General features: G+C 34.5%; 1 protein-coding gene across 3 annotated transcripts in view; it reads left to right on the top strand.

The window, feature by feature from the left end:
* The window catches only part of CCDC91 (coiled-coil domain containing 91), a 385,980-nt gene that overhangs the window by 83,676 nt on the left and 280,053 nt on the right, over positions 1-22,251 (top strand). For all 3 annotated transcript variants that reach the window (XM_032645518.1, XM_032645520.1, XM_032645519.1), the window contains exons 2-3: positions 7,574-7,616; positions 9,668-9,746. In XM_032645518.1, coding sequence (XP_032501409.1) covers positions 7,587-7,616; positions 9,668-9,746 — 109 coding nt within the window. In that variant the 5' untranslated portion in view covers positions 7,574-7,586. The remainder of the gene's footprint in view (positions 1-7,573; positions 7,617-9,667; positions 9,747-22,251) is intronic.

Below are 22,251 nucleotides of genomic sequence, written 5' to 3'. Positions count from 1 at the left end.
CTCCTGAATTAAACTTACCCGTAAGCTAAAAAACATGTCTCCATGCTAAGAAAATGAAGTTTTTCTCTGGTGAGCTTTTCTTATGGGAGTTGGACCAGAGGAAGATTATATTGTTTATGGGCACAAAGTTCCCAGTGAGGAACCCAAAGAAGTTGTACTGTGCATGCATGCTGACCTCTCTACATTAACCTCACCTGTAGAGAACATATGGATGTCCTGTTCTCATCATTCTTCTTCTTTTTTTCTTAGAAGTAAAGAAGGTAGAGAAAGGGACTATAGTATTTCTTTAGTCTTGTTTCTTTCTATCCAGAGAAGGCCTTTGTCCTCTTTTAAAATGTGAGAAGAGGTGATGTATGTACCCCTTAAAATTCATTGAGGGTTGAGATTTTGCCAGATAGAAGGAGTGTAATTCACAGAGTGAGAATTTTGAATTGACAGCAGGATAACCATATGAAAATATTTATTATTTGGTTGGGTATATATGACTGGCCCCAATGAGGTGGTTAATTCTGGAAAATTTGGGGAGAGCATTAAAATTGAGAGTGAGATATGATCAGAAGACCACCAGCTGAGGGAAAGATTGCTGTTAAGGAGTTGGAGGAGGTAGAAGAATTAACCGGGTTGGAAAGTAGATTAAGCAATTGGACAGTCTAAGTGCTTTTTTTTCTCATCTGCTGGGACATGTAAATTTCCTGAATGAAGGTTGGCAAACATAAAGACTTAATTGATAGCACAGATGAAAATTACATAAAGGAAAATGTTTAGTTATTAGAATTAGTTCTGGTTGGGGTGTTTTCCTATCTCATCATTTATGAGTAGAATATTTTTCAGGTAGTGAATATACATCTCAGTTATTTTTTTTTAACTTGTGATTATATTTTGCCATTGGCAGTATTATTTATAGTATGGTAATAATTCTGCAATTCGGCTTCATATAGGAAGTTTCAAAATTATCATTAGCCACGATAATAATTGGATAAGAGAGTGGAGTGTGGCACTATAATTTCTTTTAAGATATAGACTCTCAGGCTCATGCCTTAATAAAGGTAGAGCTGTTTTAGTGCTCAAACTCCAACGTATTTTTCTTGGAGAAAGAAGAGGAAAAGGGAAGTTACGGAGGAACTATTAGTAACTCATTTGCTTTTATTGAGTCATTTATTCCAAAAGCATTGATTCAAAAATATTTTTTGAGCTCCTAATATGTGCTAGGAGCTACATAGTTCAAGGTCGTAGGGAGTAGAAAGAAAGGTTAAGAAATGGTCCTTACATTACCTTGGAAGAGCTAGGGAAATTCAGGTAAACAAATAATTTCCTTGAACAGATAAACTTGAAATTCTGATTTTATATGATTAGACTCTTCCTTTTAGTTCAATCTTAATGGCTGTTCATTTTTAACCTTAACTAAGGGTATGTGTGTGTCTGTCTGTGTTTATATGTATTTCCTTTGTTATGTTTCCTCTTACCAATTTATATTTGCTTTGGACTGTCTGAAAAAAAAATCACCTGTCTGTTGCTTCTAGGAAACATGGCATGAAATAGTTTCAAATGGAAAAATATTGTGATTATGCAGATGTTGGTTAGCCAGTAGTTTTCCAGATAGGATAGAGATTGAATTAAATGCTGAATGGACAGTGTTAACTAGTAAGGCACTTTGGGCTGATTGAATAATCTGGATAATCTTTGGAGATTGTATTTTCTGAAGTCAGTTACCTAAATTGTCTGTTTCTCTGTTTGGTGTTTTTTGCATTTTGTTTTGAGCAACTTTGGTGTCTAAGGTACACTTTTACATTTTGTATAAATACTTATAATATGGGAACATGTTATGAAGGAGACTAACATGATACATTTTCATTTATTCACTGATTAAATGCTAATTTAAAACATTTAAGCCTTCTTTTATAGTTTGTTCTGAAAAAAAAAAAAACTTACCTTGAGTTTTCTTTTTCAGAGTAGTATTTTGATGGAAATAATGGGTAGTTGATTCATTGTGCCATGATGTTTTATGCTATCATTAAAAAAATTCAGTTATGCGTGACCACAGTTTAAAGTTGTAAAAGGCTTGTTATGACCCACAGCCATCTCCTAATGCCCTCTATTCTTTTCCAGCCTCTCCATTTCTTGCTTTCTAGAAGCAAGATGTTCAGCATATATAGCTGATTCTTCTAGTGTTTACCAGTGAATCACAAAATAACATGTTTATTATTTCTACTTCTCGATTTTTAAATTTCATATCCATTGTCTTTCCATTATGGAAATGAGGCTTTAACTGTCTTTTACCAGCCCCACTGCCTCATACCACATCCTTCATCTTCTTTCTCTTACCTTCCCAATATGGTTATAATTTTGGCGCAGTTAGTTATTCATTGTTTACATTATGACCATGTCAGTACTATTCACAGCTGAAAAATATAGTATATAATGTTTACTTTTCCTGTCCAACACATTATTTTCTCACTGTTTTCTTTTGGTTAATTTTCTAATCACTAATTCAAGCCTAAATTTTCCCCCAGTTGTTTAATATTACTCCTATGACGGTAAAACAGAGACAGTCTATTAATTTCATTTCCTTGAATACATCTCCCAGGAGCTTTCCGCTCTACTCCAATTTAGACTGGTTGCTCTCTCTTCTTGTTACATAGATGTCTTGGGAACTCACTTCATTTTTTCTGGGAGAATTCCCTTTGCCTTTCACCTTAGTTGGATTTCCTTTTTCCTAATCCTATGTCTTTCTCATGTCTTATTCCCTTGGTTTACTCCATAGAGTGTTTGGGAATTTTTTTTTTTTTTTTTTTTTGAGACTGGTGTGAATATGGCTTATGCCTCCCTCAACTTGATTATTTGTTGGTTTGTTGGTTTGGCTGATTATAAAGTTCTGTGCTGTAGAATTTCCCTCACAATTTTAGAAGCATTTCTTCATTGTTTTTTGCCTTCCAGTGATACTCTTGTTAAGTCTAATGCCATTACATATATTCTTTATCCTTTGTATAAAACCTATTTTATCTCTTTAGAAGCTTGTAGGATCTTCTCTTTTTCTCTGCTGTGACTTAGTGTGGGTTTTTACTTCTATTTTCTTAGATACATGAGGAACCATTAAATCTGCAAATTGTATACTTTAGTTTTAGAAAATTTCTTTTATTATTATTTTGTTGATGATTTCTTATCTTTTGTTTTCTCTGTTCTGTCTTTCTAGAGTTCCTAATAATTAAATATTACATATTCTAGACTGGATCTTGTAATTTTCTTATATTTTTACTCTGATTTTCCATTTCTTTTTCTTTTATACTCTTCTTTTTAAAGGAGATTTTCTCAGCCCTATTACCCAACCTGAAGTTTTTCATTTCTGTAATCATTTTTATTTTCAAGACCTTGGTCTTGTTTTACACCCTCCCCCCCCCCAAAAAAAAATTAAAGCTTCTTGTTCTTATTTCATGAATGCTCTGTCTTCTGTTCTCAACTCTCTGAAGGTATTAGTTATAGTTTTTATTTTTTAGAAAAATTTCTCTCCTATGTAGTCTTTGTTTATTCCATTTTTTGGTCTCTGTTTTTCATATTAGATACTTTCTTCATATCTTTGATTGTCCTTGGCAGTCTGCTCATATGTTAAGAGTTAGATACTAATAATAAAGTAGCATACACTTACATAATGGTTAAAGTGTATCAGACATTGTTCTAAGTGCTTCATCTATTTTAACTTATTTAATCCTCATAATGACTTTAGGAATTGGTTACCACATTGTTATTATTCCTATCTGACAGATGAGGAAACTGAGTCATAAAATGTTAAATAACTTGCACAATATAACACAGTAGGTCAGTGGCAGAGCTAGGATTTGAATCCAGGCAGCCTGACTCCATAGTCCCTTCTTTTAACCATTATACTTACTTTGTCTCTTATTGAAATAAGGAGCAAATGGGAAATTGTGTGTGGGTAGGGTTTGTCAAAGTAGTGTTACCTGAGTGAACTGTTTCTTTGTGGAACTTCTGATGAGGTTCTTTTTCATGGGTTGATTAGATTCACCAGAGAAGAATCTTCTAATTTGCTGTTCAGAGGTTGAAGCCTGGCAAGTGGCAGTTTGGTTGCCGAGTGGTGAAAGAAGACTGAGGAATGCGTCTGAAAATTTAATACAACTTTGACTTAGTCACCTGTCTCTGGTCTTCCAATCCAGAGATTCTTGGTTTTACCCTGTCCAAGGAATAAACCTTCAGTTTTCTTCTGTGATGAGGCATTGTAAGTTGCCCAGTTGTGCAGATTCTGGGAGGGGATGGTGGAATATATCTGACTGTGACTCTTATTTTGAGTCTCATCTTTACCCAACTTTCTGCGTTGACCAGTCTTGAGCCTTTTGTGGTTTCTGTGATGTAAACATGATTGATTCTCATTTTCCCCACTGGTAGTGTAAGGTTCATCTTCCTTGTATTTGCTTTCAGTTTTTTTTTTTTTTTTTGCAGTTTTTTCATTTTACCTATTCTTTGACCCTGTGTTTATGTGAAAGCAAACAGTCAAATCTTTGCTTGCTATCTTTTAGGAAAAGATTTTGGGAAAAGACTTGAATAAGATGGGTGTTCTTATTGTGCCATTTAAAATTCTCTAAGTCTCTTGAAATAAATCTCAGATGTCTCCTTTTACCTGAAGCATTTCATGGTGCTCCAACTAGACATTTCACCTTCTGAAAATCTTTTTCTCCCCCCTTGGATTTTTTTTCTTCTTTCGTTAAGACCCTTTTATATTTCATGTTATATTTGCATGCTTTTCTTGCACACCGCCCTCCCTTCCACACCAGGCCGTAACTCTTTGAGGACCTTGAGTGATCTCTTCTATAGAGTTGCTTAATAAAAATGTTACATTAAGTGTTGTGTATGTTTTTCTTGTGAAATATCAGCAATATATTGAATACTGAGGATAGTTAAGGAGGGAATTAAAATAATAGTGCAACAGAAGAGATTAAATTCAGATGTAAAGAAGCTGAGAATTGTTAAACCTAGATATTATGAACTCTTTCAACATAACAGAGTATACATCTTGCCCCCTGCCATGACACAAAAGAATGAACTGCATGAACTGTCAATTTTTTGACCAGGCTCATAATTTTATAACTTAGATGACAGATATATTTGGCATTGCTATGTTATATTTGCAGTTTAATGGGATAATGTTAAATGCTAGAAATCTTCTCAAAGGTTTACAAATGCACGGTAGGCAAAACAGTGTTCTCAATGTATTGGACTAGCTAAATCCATAAAGAAGCCCACATTTGTAATATTTCCTTTTAAAAACTAATTTTTAGTTTTTGTATTTTGTAAAATTGACTTTTACAAATCAGTGTTGTTAATTTTGCTTCCTCCTGCTCTTTAAAATGTTCAGAAGGAAACAGAAACTGTTTCAGAATTTGAAACTAAATTATTCAGAGAAAGGTTATTGCTTTAAAATAATAATGTTTATTTCTCTAGTACTGTATTTTAAGAAACTCAGGGCACATTTGTCTTTTAAAATATATTAGTATTTCTTTGAAAATAAAGTACAGGAAGACTAATCTGCATTTTAATGTGTAATAGTTGCTGGGGTATGGAAAGCATCCGTGGTCACTAATATGTTCTTTTGTAGAGCTAAATCAGTACTTAGGAAACTGATGGTATTTGGTTCATTACGACAGGCAAACAAGCTGAAATGATTGTTAGGCATGGGTATTTGTTTTTGTTTTCAAATTTTCTGGCACCTTACAAATAACTTATTGGGATATGACTTACGAAAACACATAGAAGCATTACTCTAAAAATTCCAATAGTTTGAAACCATGTTATTTGGGTACAGTGTTTGTAGATGCTAAAAATATCTTTTAATTGTCTCCTGAGATTCGTGGGACACATGTGGAAAACACAAACTTGGTGTTTATAGTTTGACTCGGTTAATTCTCAGTATCCATATCACTCTTCTTTCATAATGCCTTCATGAAAAATGTAATCACATACAGATTTCTATTCGCTTGCAACACAGAATTAATGTGAATTCCATTTCATACTAACCACCATCAAAAGTTTCTGAAAGTCTGGTTTATATTTTTTAAGTGTATGTGGATGAGTTGCTTAGCTTTAATTTTTGGAGAAGTACATCTTTTAAAAATTTTTCAACAGATTGTTAAATTGTGGGTAATGGTGACAATACTGGTGTCATATTCTGATTAATTTAATGTAGTCCCTTTTTATAATGTGTTTCTGTCTACATATTCCTTATAGTGTCATTACCTACTGAGTTTCTGTGAAAATAAATTTTCTTTGCCTATTAAAACAAAGCAATCCTTGAGATTGTTTTTTACTGTTTATTTTTCTTTGACTATCTTTGAGTTTTATTTTTGAAGGCATTAGTATTAATTTTAGTGACAAGGCAAAGCATGGCTGTAGATAACTACTGCTTTATAGCTCAAAGCAAAATGCCTTGGAAAATACCTTTAGAATTAGAGCTTAGCATATGATTTAATTTGCCTAGCTGTTTTTTTTTTTTTTTAGAAGTTGGAGAAGATTGTTTTTCTGTAATCAAGTCCGTTTAGTATTACTGGGTCAAGAAAACTATAATTAATATTTGAATATATTCACTTTTGAAAGAAAAGGAAACCAGTTACTGAACAGAGTATCACTTCACAATTTATTGTGAATTTATTTTTTGTTTTACTATATATCACCTATTACTCATTTTACCTTTCCAGGTTTTTTAGTTCTTTCACTGTTTGTTAGATAAAAGCATCTCCTTCTTTCTTTCTTTCTTTTTTTTTTCCAAAGCCCATGCACTCATGGTTTTATCCTTTTATTTTTATGATGTGCATTAGGACAAAATAAAGCATGTATTATCCCACTGCTTGTTTCTCTTACATACTTTAAGGGTAAAGAAGAGAGGTATTCTGGATATTCGCTTGTGTTTTTCTCTTTCCTAGTCTCCATGAATACATGACTTGATTTATCTTGATCAGCCTAGTAACTTGCTCCACATTTTTCCAAAAGTGCAAAGCAGTTTCAGCTAAAAATACACATATCAAAATGCTCCAGAAGTTGTGGCCACAGCTCAAAAATGCTGATCAATTTTGAAAATCTAAATCAACCTCGGCCATGAAACCGAGGGAAGAACCTTTGTGGTGTGGGACAGATTTCCAAAAATTCACCACAGTCCTGTTCTGAACTGGAGTTTGTGCTGATGTTGCCAGACAACTGAGGAATAGATGCAAAAAGCAGGAAGCATTATTGAATTGAGCCCTAGTGCCAATTTGGGAAAAGCAAATTAAAATGTAAAAGAATATTTTTCCACTCCTGGCGTCTCAACATAAAATGGCAAAATACATGGTTGCTGAAAAAGTCACAGAAATTGTTAATTTTGCCAGAATGGCTAATTTAGCCAAAAAACCTCAGTCTTTTTGTGTTAAAAATACATATGCATATAGTTAAAATATATTTTTTAACCCAAATGAAATAGTTTTAATTTATAAACAAAAAAAAAAAATCAAAATGTATATATACCTTTAAGTGAGAGAAGTGTCTTGACATAAATGACTCTGTGTGTGGGCTTGTTTCAATGTCTTCTGTTTTTCAGGTGCACTTAAAGAATGGATGATGATGATTTTGGTGGTTTTGAGGTATGTGCTGTTATTTACCTTATTTTGCTTATGTAATTGTTTTAACTTTGTGGGATTATAATAGAGTATACTAAATGTATTATTTATCATTGGTGTTCATGATCCTTTCTTGATCCTTTTGAATATAACTCTGGACTAAAAAATGAAATCAAGAAAAATTAAAATATATTCCCTCTGAAAGTTAACACTGATTTATTGTTATTGAACACTTGGTCATGACCATAGGAATGGTTTAAATTGAGGTAGTTAAGTACTACTAGTGGAAGCAGTAAAGAAGAGGTTTGGGAAATTGTCTGCAGATGATTTTGCTGGGATACATGTCTTTTAGGAAATACTTGTGAGAGGAGGGATGAATATTGAAGATCTGTCACACATTTTCATGCTTACACCTGTAATGAGTTGATTTAGTATATTAAGTACACGGCCTTTTGGTGGCTTATAGAGCTAATTGTTTGCACTGTTGGATTATTCTCTTAGGTTTTAGTTGGATGCTTTGTAAGGAAATTGTTAGCTGAAGAAGCACTGTCTTTTCCTTAATCCTTTTCAGTGTGTGTTCGTTTTATTGAAATATTTTGTAACTCAGTTATTTTTATGGAGCCAGTATAGTCTTGCAGGAAAATCTCTGGATTAGGAGTCAGGATGCCTGAGCTCAAGTCCTGGAACTACCATCAAATGAGCTCTGTGATTTTTGCTTTTTTCTTTTTCTTTAAGAAAGGCCTTTACCTAGTTTGGAACTTGGTGAAAAGGAGATTGTTAGAGATAGGGACTGTAATTAATGACGTTAATAGGAGAAATGAGATATTAAGTATATATCCAGTGCTCTGAATGTCATGAAAGAATAGTGTGAGTTTAGGTTAGGATCATTTTCTCTTCTGTTGATCTTTAATAGCTGTTAGTATGGAGATATTTAGAATATGAACTTACCTGTTTTCTTCATTTCATCTAACACTGTTTTTTGTTTATCACATTTGTATATTTCCTGTATTTGCTTTAGTATTTTGGGATTTGTTGGGTGACTGAATCTTATTTATGTTACTGAATCTTATTATGCTACTTGATTTATTATATCAGAGAAAAAAGAGTAAATAGTGTTTCTTAGAGTAACAGTTATACTTCAACGTGTATTCAACGGATCTGTTCCTTTTAATATTATATAGGTACAAAGTTAACCAGCCATTCCAATTTAATTACGGTTGTTAGGGTTCTTTCTTTCTGTATACTGTTATAGAAATATGGAAGGTCTCTATCCTTGGGTATATAAACGATGTTTATTTGTCATAGCTTGTGGAGAGTAGCTACTGTATTCTACGTCACTTAGCTCCTGTGGCAGATTGCCCCAATTGACTTCTCCTTGGCTGACAACTCAATGCAGAATCCAAGTTGAAATTCTGGCTCTTTTTTTCAATGATAATTTTGCTGTGACCTGAACACTTAAGAGAGAGAAAGCTCTGCACTGTTACCCACAAACTCAACATTCAGTAATTGACTGCCTCATAGTTTTAAAACTGTTTAATAGGAGGCTTTAATTTAAATGTCAGCTTTAGGAATTCTCTAAATGTTGAATGCTAGTAAGTTCAGCTGGTAGATTATTCAAGGATATGGATGAATCCTGTTTCTTTAGGTTGATCTCTTTTTGGTCTTGTGATAATTAATGAAAAAGATTTAGTCTCTAGACTTTTGAAGAAAAATGGTGTATTTTTCTTATTTACATAGGTAAACGCTGTGGTAGTTAGTTTAGAATACTTAGATATAAAGTTCACAAATGAAAATGTGATTAAGGATATATGAAATTAAATTTCATTGGCAGGAGGTATATTTGAGAAAGGAAGGAAGAGTTTTACTCAAAGATATAGAGCACAAACACTGGGGGTAGTCTCTAGTAGTGGGGGGTGGTAGCAATGAAGACTGAAAAGCAATTGAGTATTCAGAGGAAATTTGAAAATGTGTGGGGTATTACAGAGAATTACATTTGCAGAATTGGGAGGCTTGATTGCTTAAATAGCATTTATACTTTTCAGATTTTCTAAAATAATTTTGCATTTGTTTTATAGGCTGCAGAGATTTTCGATGGTGGAAGTGGTGAAACCCAAACTACATCTCCTGCCATTCCTTGGGCTGCTTTTCCTACAGGTACTACTATATAGTAACTAGGAATATTTTTTTCTTATTCAGCATTTTTGCCTTTCTTTTGAAAGCCCCTTTCCTACCTTTTCACTTTGCCTTCTTTGATCTGAAAAATGGAATGCCCCAAATTTAACATAGTTTTTTCCGTAACAAATTATGGATTGAGTAACAATTCTGCAATGGTGGCTTGAGGCATGATTCCAAAAAAGATATCATGAACATTAAATAAAATTAAAGTACAATTGACATTTCCAAATTTGTCTTTGTTTTAGTAAGGTGAGGTGCCAACTAATTTTTTTAGTGTCCATTTCATTAATTAAAGACTCCTTCTTAATATTCTAAAAATATTATAAAAATGTTTTGTCATCCCCAACAGTATTTAAATTTAGACGTTTTTCTACAGGAAAATCATTCAAAAATATTAAGAATTAAGCCATCCAGGAAAATAAATACCAAAATAAATTCCATTATTGTGAGGTATTTTATGGAAGACCTAATGTTCAGTATTAATATAATTCTGTCTAAATAATACTTTGCATTTTCTTTTTGTTCTGCTCAATCATTGTGAAGTCAGGAGTCGAAGATGAAAATACCATTCTTCAACAGCTCTGCTTCATTTTAGATTATTAGAGTTATTCATTCTACAAATATTTTTCCAACACTTATTATGCATGAGACACTGTGGGGACATGTCCTTTACTTCAAGGGCAGGCACATACATATTTGTAATATGAAGCAGATTTGTGATTTGGGAAGAATGATGATTTCGTCATCCATTCGTTTAGCAAATGTTACTTCATGCCTGGTGTGAGTCAAGTACTGTCCTTGAAGCTGCGTATATATCATTGATCTGGGCTTTGAAGGATGCATATAATTTCAATAGGCAGAGATTGGAACGGGGAAAGATTCTGAAGGGAGAAAAATGCTTGGAATAAAGGTGTAGATGTGGGAAAGAGGATGGCACCATTAGGGTGCTCATTCTTGTTTGAAGGCTCTGAATGTGTTGTTTCCTTTGCCAAGAATTGCTCACCTTGCTTCCCACTGCCACTCTCTTCCACTCCCTTATCATATAAACTCGTGTTTGTTTTATGTGTCGTTTCTTACTTTAATGTTTCTTCTTCTGGGAAGCCTTCCCAGAGAACCTTCTCATATCTATGTGCACCTATTTTCTGGCTTTCATGTTACACTGTAAGTTTTGTAAGGTACCATGTCTGTTTTTCCTATTGTTATGTCTTAAATGCTGAACATAGTGCCTGGCTTACAGTTGGCCCTCAGTAAATTTTGTAGAAAGAATAAAGAAAAATGAATGAATAAATGAATGAGTGAATAAGTATCTGAATAAATGACTAGACTAGGGTGACAATGGGAGTGGATAGGAAGACTTGAGATAGTGATATTTATATGATGATTTAGGATTTTCAGTGTGCTATTATGTTTTGTTTATTGTAGGTAGGGCAACTACATTATTCCTGTCATACAGATGATGAAATGACAGTTTATAAAAAGTTTTGGAGTTTGATACAGATCACTATGTTTAGGAGTGAAATTTATACTTTCATGTTCTATCATGAAATAAAAATGAAATACTTTCATGTTTATTTTCAGTAACTTTGTTTTTTGAAAGAAGCATCAACAGGACTATCTGACTGACTGGCTGTGAGGGTGAAGGAGGAATCAAAATTGATTTTTAAGGTCACGAGCCTCGGTTCTGGAAGGATGGTATTACCATGAACAGAAACAGAATTTAAAGGAGTTGGTTTGGTGCAGTATGAGGCCTTAATGAATTTGTCTTAGACATGACTATTTAAAGTACCTAGAGTTCAGAGAAAGGTGGGCTGGAGTTCTCCGTTTGGAAGTTTTTCCATTGATATGACAGTTGAAGTTGTAGGAGATCACTGGGGGAAACAACATGTAGAGAGAATAGCCTTAAGTAGAGGAATTTGGATGTCCATAGTTAGAGAACAGGAGGAAGAAAAAGAGACCAGAGACTTGAGAGATAAGGAGAGTAGGGGCTAGTGCAACACAGACATAAGGAGTAGAACATTTCAAAGAAGGCATGGTCGCTGATGTCAAAGGCTGTAGGGAGGTCAGTGAGATTTGAGACTGAGAAAAACCCACAGACAGTCCTAAATGTCATTGAAGGAAATGGTTTCAGCAGAGTAGAAGTTGAAGCCAGATTGGACTTCTTTACTTTGCATGAAAGCAGGAGGAGTGTTTGTTTTCCTATAGTTATTGTGGCAATGTATTAAAGTATTGTATATTGTGAGCAACTTATTATTATATGTCACATCTCTATATATCTGTATATTTGTACGTCAAGTCCTCAAAGCCTAAGGAACTAGAATTAAAGAATAATCCCTCTAGGGTACACACACACACACACACATTGTCTCTCCCTCACTGAAAAAATCAGACCTGAAGAAAGTACTCTTTTTGGATTTCCTCAGTGACTTGCAGAAGTGAAGGAAAACAAATCTGGCCAAGAGCTGAAGTTAGTGGCATGTTAGGTGATTGCTCAACAAAAGCAATCTTTCTCCTTTGTTGAATATAGTTTGTCTTCCTCTGGCTGCTGGATTCTGCCTCGGATTCAGGTATTTTGAAATTGTTTAGATAAGAGTGATGTGCACAAGCTGATTAGCGTAACAATTTAATCATTTCCGCACTAAATCCAGAAAAGATAGGAACTCTTTAAGAGATCTAAAGCAGATTCTTTCCAGTTTAAGAAGACTAGTATTCTCCTTTTGTCTGTTTTGCTACCTATACTCTAGCTGTCTGTAATCTATATGAAAAATATTTTTAAGAGATGACTATTAGCCAGATTTTACCACAGCATAAAATCCAAGAAGATTATTCAGAAACATTTGGTTTAAATTTTTAAAGTGCTTTGGGGAGAATAGAAATGTTCATTCTTGGGGTTAAGATAAATGATCGTGTTAAGTACGGAGTGTAGTGGCTTAGCGTGCCTAGTGACTATCCTGCTTTAGGGCTGGTGGTTAGTTGTAGGATGATTTTATAATAGCAACTGGGATAATTTGTCTCTCAGAATGTCTGTTTTTAGCCTTCAATACTGTTAATGAATTGAGGTACCTTGGGACGTGCATTTTTCTGTAATATTAGCATCATTTATGTAGTGGGAACTTTTAAAATACCAGATTATATGCAATGCTGATAATGAAATTAAAAAATTGCCAGTCAGAATAAGTGAAATACTCAGGTTGGTTCTTTACACAAATTATTATCTCTAGGCCCCTCCCTCATCAGAGGTGTGGCATCTAACTTATGATATGTGTCTCTACACTTCCTTTATCAAAGGAGTCGGAGAATGTAAGTGATGAATGAATACGAAATTATGAATCTCCTTTTTTCCTCTTGCCTTTACTCTCAATAAAAGTGTGATGATTATTATTTCATTTCAGTGAAAGCTACTCAATGAGAAGAATTGCCTCAGTCATTTTCCTCCCTATTTCATAGCCTTACCCTCTAGCTTGTCTCCATGGCTATTGTTTGAACCCTGTGAGCCAAACTGTGATCTACATTGTTTCTAGATGATGTCTGTTCCTATCTGTTTGCCATTGCTTCTGGTTGTCACACCTTCCCTCAACTCCTGTCTGCTTAATTGAGTCTTATTTTTTCCTTTAAGAAAAAACATAGTGTTTTCACTGTTTGTTCCATATCTCATAATTGCTCCTCCTTCTGAGCTACTGTATCATTTTTTTCTGCACCATTTGCTTGGCACTTAGCTTATGCCAATTTGTATTTGTTTAAAATTGTGGTAAAATACGTATAACATAAAATTTACCATATTAATTAGCTTTTTATTAGTTTTTTTATTGGAGTATAGTTTATTTACAATGTTATATTAGTTTCTGCTGTACAGCAAAGTGAGTCAGTTATACATATCCACATATCCACTCCTTTTTAGATTCTTTTCCCATATAGGTCATTACACAGTATTGAATAGAGGTCTCTGTGCTATACTGTAGGTCCTTATTAGTTATCTATTTTATATATGATAGAGTATTTTATATATAGTATATAAATATATGTATTATATGTATAGTATTTCATATATAGTCAATCCCAATCTCCCATATATCCCACCCCCCCACCATATTAATCAGTTTTAAGTGTACAATTCAGTATTTTTAATTATATTCACATTGTTGTGCAACTAATCTCTAGAACTTTTTCATTTGTAAAACTGAAACTCTGTAGCCATTAAACAATAACTATCCAATTCCCCCTCCCCTCAGTCCCTGGCAACTATCATTCTAATTTCTACCTCTATGAATTTGACTACTCTGGATAGCTCATATAAATAGAATCATCCAGTATTTTTCTTTTTGTGATTGGTTTATTTTACTTAGCATGATATTCTCAAGGTTCATCCATGTTGTAGCATGTGTCAGAATTTCCTGCCTTTCCTAGCCTGAATAATATTGTATGTACAGGGCACATTTTCTTTATCTGTTCATTCGTCCGTGGACACTTGGGTTGCTTCCTTTGGCCATTGTAAATAATGGTGCTATGAACATTGGTGTACTAATTTGTATTTTTAAAGATATGATTTTATCAGTATGATTTCCATCTCTGAATGTCTACTTTAGTCTAAGCCTTGGAGGGCAGAGACCGTGTTTTAAACATTTTTTAATCAAAAGTACCTAAGTATAGCATTGTGCCTTGCTAATCAGTAATTGTTTCTTGATAATTAATAGAGCAGATTTACTTTCAAGTAAATCTTTTTGCTTATTTTAATTCTTTGAGGGTATTTAAGTAGTTTTTTAATCACAAGTTAGAGGAAGGCAAACTTAAGCTTTCTTTAAAAATTATAGTAATCTTGGAAATCTTAGATAATTATTCAAAGATGGCTAAGAAGCTATTTCCTCTTGGGCTCAGTTAACTTTCCTGGTCATTCCCAATTCAGACAAATAACCTGGGGATAATGGTTAGTAAGAGTAGTCACAGATTCTCAGAAAGAGAGAACAGCTATTTTGCTATTTTTTTCTAATTTTTTCCCTGGTCCTACAGTGTGTAGGCAGATAACAGTAGAGGACAGCAGAAGTTAGACTAAGTTTTAGTTCAAAATATTAGGAGTCTAGAAGCAGCAATAATAGTATCCAGTTCTTTTACCTCCTTTTTAAAATATTATTCTTCTAAACATTTTTCCCAAAGAAAAATCATTCCAGATTTTTCATAGCATGAGATATAAGGAAGTTTTTGAATTTGCTTCTTATAGAACTATATTTTTTAGAAAAAACTTTCTTTTTGGCTAAGAAATCTCTTGTTTTTTCAAAATCATTCTCAAACAATTAACTATCTTTTGTAAATTTTTATAAGACTGGTAATACTCTGCCTTTTAGGAAAGTAACTTTTCGAAATGAATGTCTATCTTCTGATATACACGTTTATATACATACAAATGCAAATGTATATATATATATATATATATATATCAGAATGTAGACATAAATAGATAGATATTCTCATTTCTTCCTTTTTCTCCACTTTTACCTTCCAGTGCAAGTTATCTTTCCTACCATACCCTTTTGAAAGAAGGACTCTATCTTTACTTGACCTTACAAGTTCTAAGAACATTAGACTGTTAGTCTTAGTTTGGCTTTAGTACATTTTTGATTATGTTTTCTGATTGCAGCAGACTCAAAGTTTCAGAATCCATGATATTTATTTAAATTAATTATTTGCTTGTTTGTTCATTCACTAATTCACTCATTTATCACATGTTTGAAAATATACTGTGTATCAGACACTAAGTGCCATGTGCTGTGGACCAACTTATGCTACTTTTGTGATACTGTATGAAATGTGTCATCTCAAATGACAAGGTGTCTCATGAAATGTAATGTTAATACTAGCAAGTGCTTTTATCAATAACTTTAGTTTCAAATCTGTGATAGAGGTTGCATGAAAAGTATATTAGGTCAGAAAGTGTTGTCATGTTGCCATTGTGTACAGTGTGGGTGGTGCTGTTTTAGAGGCAAATGACTGTTCACTTTTTACTTTAAACTGTATAAATATAAATTGCCTAGAAGGCGAGGTGGGAGGCAAAACCTTGAATATTGTCCTTTCCAATATGTTTCTAAGTTCCTTGCAGCACTACACAGACCACATTAGACTGCATTGACCATCAAAGGGAAAAACAAGTGGTCCAGATAGATACTTTAATCCAAATTAGCTCCTTCAAAACAGCTTATATAGAGGGCAAACTAAACTGTCTTTTCACAAGCCGACCCTTTAGAAGGAATAATGGGAACTGGACCAGCAGATGTTGAACCAAATAACTTAGATGTGGTTCACTTTGCATCTGGAGCTATTTGCATACAAAGCCAACAGGAAAGTTCAAACATTTTTCTCAAGACATTGGCAGAGAGAAACCTGGAAGACAGATGCCTTTTTGATTTCATGGTTCAGTTTTTCCATTCTCCATTCTCCTGGCCAGGAAAACCTAGGACAACAAACCGGCCATTTTGTTAATATCCCATTACTCTCCTTGCTAACCCTGTTTTTCCAGTAGAATCTGTTACACATCTATAAGAGCTCAGAACCTGAGTCCACACATTTTTGTTTGAGAAAAAATTGTGATTTTTTTTTTTTTCAGATTAATCTGTGGTTTGCACATAGAGGTAGTAAACCGTAACTGAATTCATTGGTCTGATCTATATTTGAGGTAAAATTTGAAGGTGACTTACTCCATATTCACATACTGTATTATATAATAGGCAGTATAGGTAATGTTTGAAAACTTTTGTCGCTTCTACTTTGTATCCACATTGGACATTTTTTGCCAGGACATAAACTGGATTTCCATTGTAGTCTAATAATTTTGTAATATTGTCACACTGGGTATTTGAATGGAAGATTGCCAGATAGCTGCTTTTTGCTACTTCTTGTATTTTTTTCTTACCTCCCAGATTTTTAACTCACCTTTATTTTTTCTGGAGCCAGTTTTTATAAATGATGACTAAGATGGTAACTTCTATAAAGCTGTGAGTTATGGCTGTAATGTAAGTATCAGTCCTTATGTGGGTTTCAGTAATTTATGACAATTTCTGTCTTCATTAATGCATATAATAGGAAATATATTAGTGATATTTATTATGACTTTGAAGATTAGGTTTGTAATGTAGTTTACAGTCAAATATCTCTGGCTATGGAATGAGGAGTTCTGCTTTTTGCCTTCAACTAACTGTGTAACTTCTCTGAAATTCAATTATTTAATCTGTAAATTGAAGGGCTGGACGATATCTAAGCGTTTTTCCAGATTTTGAGTTCCAAGTTTATTTGTAAAATTTTTTCTGATTACAGTGTCTGTAATATGAGTAGCTTCCACTAGGTGAATCATGGTACCTCATTTTAACTGCATGGTCAAACTGACACAGTACTAATCTAATAAATTACATTTAGTCTAAGAACATAGCTGTAAACATAGAACACAAATGTTACTGTGAAGAACTGTAGTACTAAAGAGAAACTTGGTCCCTTTCTATGTATTTTAGTTATTATCAATTACTGTTTAAACTCATTTTTTTCTGGTGTTTTATGGTACAGTCTTTATCTCTTTTATCTGATTCTGAACTTGCTTATTAAAAAGACAATGGTTTGATTTTTAGAATATTATAGAATACAGGTACAAATTTTTAAAATAGAGCTTTGTAGAGATTTTTGCACATTATTAAAAATGATGAAGTCTTGGCCGTGAATCTTTTTTCTATAAGATGAAGGTAGCGCTCTGATTCTTGATGATCACAGTGCTGAGTTAGCCAACACCACCACCACCACCAAAAACTTAGGCTCTGTCTTGCTCAGTAACAGTGTTAAGTCATTGTCAAATGTTCTTATAACAATATATAAATTTCTATATAGCTGCCCTTCTGAATTATGCTTCTTTGGCCTCAGAAAATATACTTTTTATTGTTTCTGACAGCCAGGCAGACATACTCACATGTAGTACAAAAGGCATGAAAGAAAAGGGAAATAATATTAAAGGTATACAGTGAACATTTCTCTTTTATCCTAGTCCCCTAGTCTACTAGTCCTACTCCCCTGATAAAACTTGTTTTCATTTTCTTTTGTAACCCTCCAGATTTCTTCCAGGCATATAAAAATGTAAATGTATCCTCCTCTTCTTTTTACACAAATCATAGTATACTGTATATACATGCTAACACCTCTTGCTTTTTCCCCACCCTAGTAGATGTTGCTACAGGAGTACTTCTAGATCTTCCAGATTCATTTTACTGGTTGCATAGCACTCTTTTGCATGGATGTACCATTATTCATGTAACTAGTTATTTTACTCCCTGCTTTTTGCTGTTACAAGTAACCCTACAGGGAATATTTTTGTATGTATTTTCCGTGAAGCTATTTTAATTTAGATGATAATAGTATATTGTTCCTGTGACTTAATGGAAAGATCAGTTAAAATTAACAAATAGTTCATTTATTAATTTTACTAAAATGAGCACAGGACAGACATGTTCTCTAACTCTAAGTAATGTCATATTTTATATTTATATGGTCACATATAAGACAATGTTGGTCACGTTGAAGGTGATGCTAATTTTATGAGTATGTTGAAAATAAAATCTTTAGCTGACTATGAGCAAATCAGCATGGTAGGTTGAAATACTCTTTAGTTGTCATATTGTATTTTTTTAATGTGTCAAATAATGTTTATTGGAACATTGTTTATAATAGCCTAAACTAGAAACAACCCAAATGTCAACCAAAAGTAGAAAGTTTAATATTTCGGGGTATATTTATATAATAGAATACCATACACCTGGAAAATTAACAAACTACCACTGCACATAAAAACACGAAGGAATCTCATGAACGTATATACTGTTCTCACAATATCTTTAAAGGATCAGTAAGAGGTCTCAGTTGACAAACTGTTCTGTAATTCAGGTCCTAGTGCTAAAATCTGATGTCTAGAGTGTCAGCATCCCTTTGGAGTCATGGAATTCTTGTTCTTCATGAGGATGAGGGCTCCGTGTTTTGGTCAGCGAGCTAGGCTTAAGACCAGTTCATAGTGAGCCCCATGCCTGAATCTACCAAAGGGCAGAAGTCATCATCACCCTGTTTGTTCACTCAGGATGGCATGGGGTAAAGAGTGGGAAGTAGACTTTAGATCGGGGAACTGTGGATGAATGGTGCAGTATGTGACTAGGAAAAATTTCTGACTTAAATTCTCTGAATGGAGGTCAGAGGCAAAGGCCAGACCTGAAGCTAACAGAGCTGCCTATGTCCCTCTCCCCCTTTACAGCTTTACCTCTGAGATTCTTGTTTTAGACTCCTAGGCCTAGCTCTAGCTGGAAACAGTAAAATCTTCTACTGTGGGAATTCTCAAATGGCCAAACTGAGGATTCAGGGGCCCATGGGAACATGACACTGACATGACAATAGGACCAGCATAACCAGAGGTTCTGCCAGATGTGCCCTGCTGTACACTTGGCTCGATGTCTCTGGACTGTTGTCTCTCATGAACACTATTGCTAATATGTGTACTTTGTGCTCACTCAGGTTGAGTTTTCGAGCACTTCTTCCTTCTTCTTTTTTTTTTTTTTTTTTTTGCGGCTCCGGACGCGCAGGCTCAGCGGCCATGGCTCACGGGCCCAGCCGCTCCGCGGCATGTGGGATCTTCCTGGACCGGGGCACGAACCCGTGTCCCCTGCATCAGCAGGCGGACTCTCAACCACTGCGCCACCAGGGAAGCCCCTTCCTTCTTTTTGAAGTTTGGGTGTTTGATGTTCTGGAATAGAGTCTCCAACTCTCTGTGCTATTCTGTTCTGTAGACATTGAGTTTCTGGTCCTTCCTCTTTAGGGAGTACCATGATTTCCTGAGATTTTTGAAACTTCTGTTCCTTCTCTGTTCCTGTTCCCTCCTTGTGGTTTTCTGATCCACAACCCACCCATCAGCAAATACTGTAGGTTCTAAGTTTAATTAAACTTGGGGATCTTTTCACTTCTCTCTGCTTCCCTAGTTACTACTCCAGTCAAAGCCACTATCATGTCTTTTCTAAATGACTTCAGGAGTTTTTTCCCACTCTGAGCTCTCTTAGCCCCTTTCTTTAAGTGGCACCCAGAGGGCTGGGCTACAGTGAATACTTAGTAAATGTTGGCTATTTGTGGAATTTGATTTTAAAGTTTAGAAGTGTTTGGGATATTTTCATTCTTGTGGATTCCTGAATATCACAGTATAAAACATTATTTGACTATAATTTTAGAGATTGTAATTTTGACCTGTTATTATAATGTTTCCCTGGATATTTGTATTATTCTCTACATTGAGAACTAAAGGTTGTGCCTGTTATTAGGATATTATCTTGAATAAGTCGTAGAAACTCATTGCGGTTAAAAAATTGTGCATGATTTGGGCATCATTATTGTGTCTTATCAGAGTATTAATCCCACTCTGATTTCCACAATTAATTTATGTGATACAGCCCATATTTGTTAATTTTTTCTTTCTAATTAAAGCATTGCTGAGGTGAGGATCCAATTATTTTTAATACTTTCATTGTGAAAAAAATTTCCTTCATTTAAATTATAATTGGAAAATCTTTTGAGGTTTGTTTTCTTGAATTGAATGTGATAAAGACTCATTTTGTTGTGCACCTCCTCAGATAGATTGTTTTGGATAATGTACCTTTAATAATGGCCAAATAATTTTAGGGTAAATGAAACAGAGATTGCTGAAAGTACTTAGAAATTAGAACAGAAAGATGCTTAAGAATATATTTTAGAACTGTAAATACATAGTGATATTCTTACCTGATCTTAATGCTATAGAAAGTTTGTCTGCCTGACATGAAGGTTTTGATTATTTCGTATCTATCACGTCTGAGGTCAAAATAAAGGAAAGTGGGTAAAAGGTGGTTCAGCTAATTTGGATAGAAATTTTAATTTAATTTGTCAGACATCACAGAGCTGACAAAATATTGTAATAAAATTTCACATGCAGTTTGGTTATTATGAAACCCTTTACCCAGCTAAATAAACTGTTATTTTCTTCTTCAACCATTCCCTTGACATTTATGAACATACAGCAAGTAAAACAAAAGAAAATTTTTGCTGATAGAATTGTTCATTTGTCTAGTGAATAAACAGTTATTGATTTTATCAACCTGTTAGGTTCCTAAAGGGACATTCTATAGTATTTTAATCCTTGGTCTTATGATCTAAACACATATACTTTGTTTTGATGGAATGTTTGATGAAATTTAAGAATTTCATTTCTCCTAAATTTTTAAAGATAGATTAGATTCTCATTTGGTTACCTGCCATTTTGTTTGAAGTCAGGGCATGAGGCTATTTACTTTCTACTTCCTTTTGGTTGTGTCCCCCCGCTCCCCATTCAATAAGTATTTATTGTGTACCAAGTCCAGGGGGAACAATGGAAAACAAACAGGATAGACTATGCTATGAATTTGTTAAATTAACATTTGTCAAGTAGAGCACAGGCTGCCTCATGGTGAGTTGCGTTCAGCAACAGACGGCAAGAGAAACTGAAATGAAGAAGTTTATTACCCACAGGTCCTGGAGGAAGTATATGGCATGCCTTGTGGAGCCACATCAGAAGGTCAAGATAGAGTGCAGACGGAGGGTGTGAAAGAATCCAGGGTCTATGCTTTTATTAGGGTCCCAAGGTGGAGGTTTCAGGGGTTCCAGGGCTAAGTCTGGATTGGGCGGTTCATACCAAACGACAGGGAATAGTAAACTCCATGGGGGTCTTATCAAAGGGGTACAAAAAGAAAAGGCCCTGGGGGGCGGGGGAGACTGCCCATCACAAGGGCTGTTGGGGAAGTCATATTAAGAACTTAAATTTGCTTGTGACTCTGTGGGCTGTTATCTAGGGAGTGTGCTTGCCCAAGAGAGCTAGTGGCAGTTTAAGGTCTCTGCAGGCCACTTGGCCAAACAAAATGGGTGTCGAGGCAGCAATACGGTGGAGTAGCTTAGTTAAACTCTCGACATACAAGATATCTGCCTTCACGAGTCCTGCAAGCTTGTAAGGTGCACAAAAATTAAATAATTATAGATAATTATTTAATTATAACTAAGATATCTTTTTTAAGCGTAGATACAGGGTATCAGAATAGTAGAAACAGAGAGTGAAGTGGACATTGCATTATAGCTGGGAAGTATATCAGACCACTGTCTGAGTCCAAATAGGGGTCAACAGGCCCCCCCCCCGCCAAAAAAAAAAGCCTATAATAGGGAGGCAGGCTTATCTGAAAGAGCTGAAAGCTTTGCAGCAGAGAAGAGGGAGATGGAGAGAACATTTCCTTTTGGGAATGTCAACATTCTTAATTTTATGTTTATTTCCTGATTTTTTAAAATCTCTTTCATGATTGTTATTCTCTTTGCTCTATTTTGTTGGGTTTATTTTTGTATTTTACCTAATTAAAAAAAAATGTTGGGTCTTTCCTGGTGGCGCAGTGGTTGAGAGTCTGCCTGCCGATGCAGGGGACATGGGTTCGTGCCCCGGTCC

This window comes from Phocoena sinus, chromosome 10 (genome assembly GCF_008692025.1).
Source record: "Phocoena sinus isolate mPhoSin1 chromosome 10, mPhoSin1.pri, whole genome shotgun sequence".
Taxonomy (NCBI): domain Eukaryota; kingdom Metazoa; phylum Chordata; class Mammalia; order Artiodactyla; family Phocoenidae; genus Phocoena; species Phocoena sinus.
This window is presented reverse-complemented; position numbering and strand designations above follow the sequence as displayed.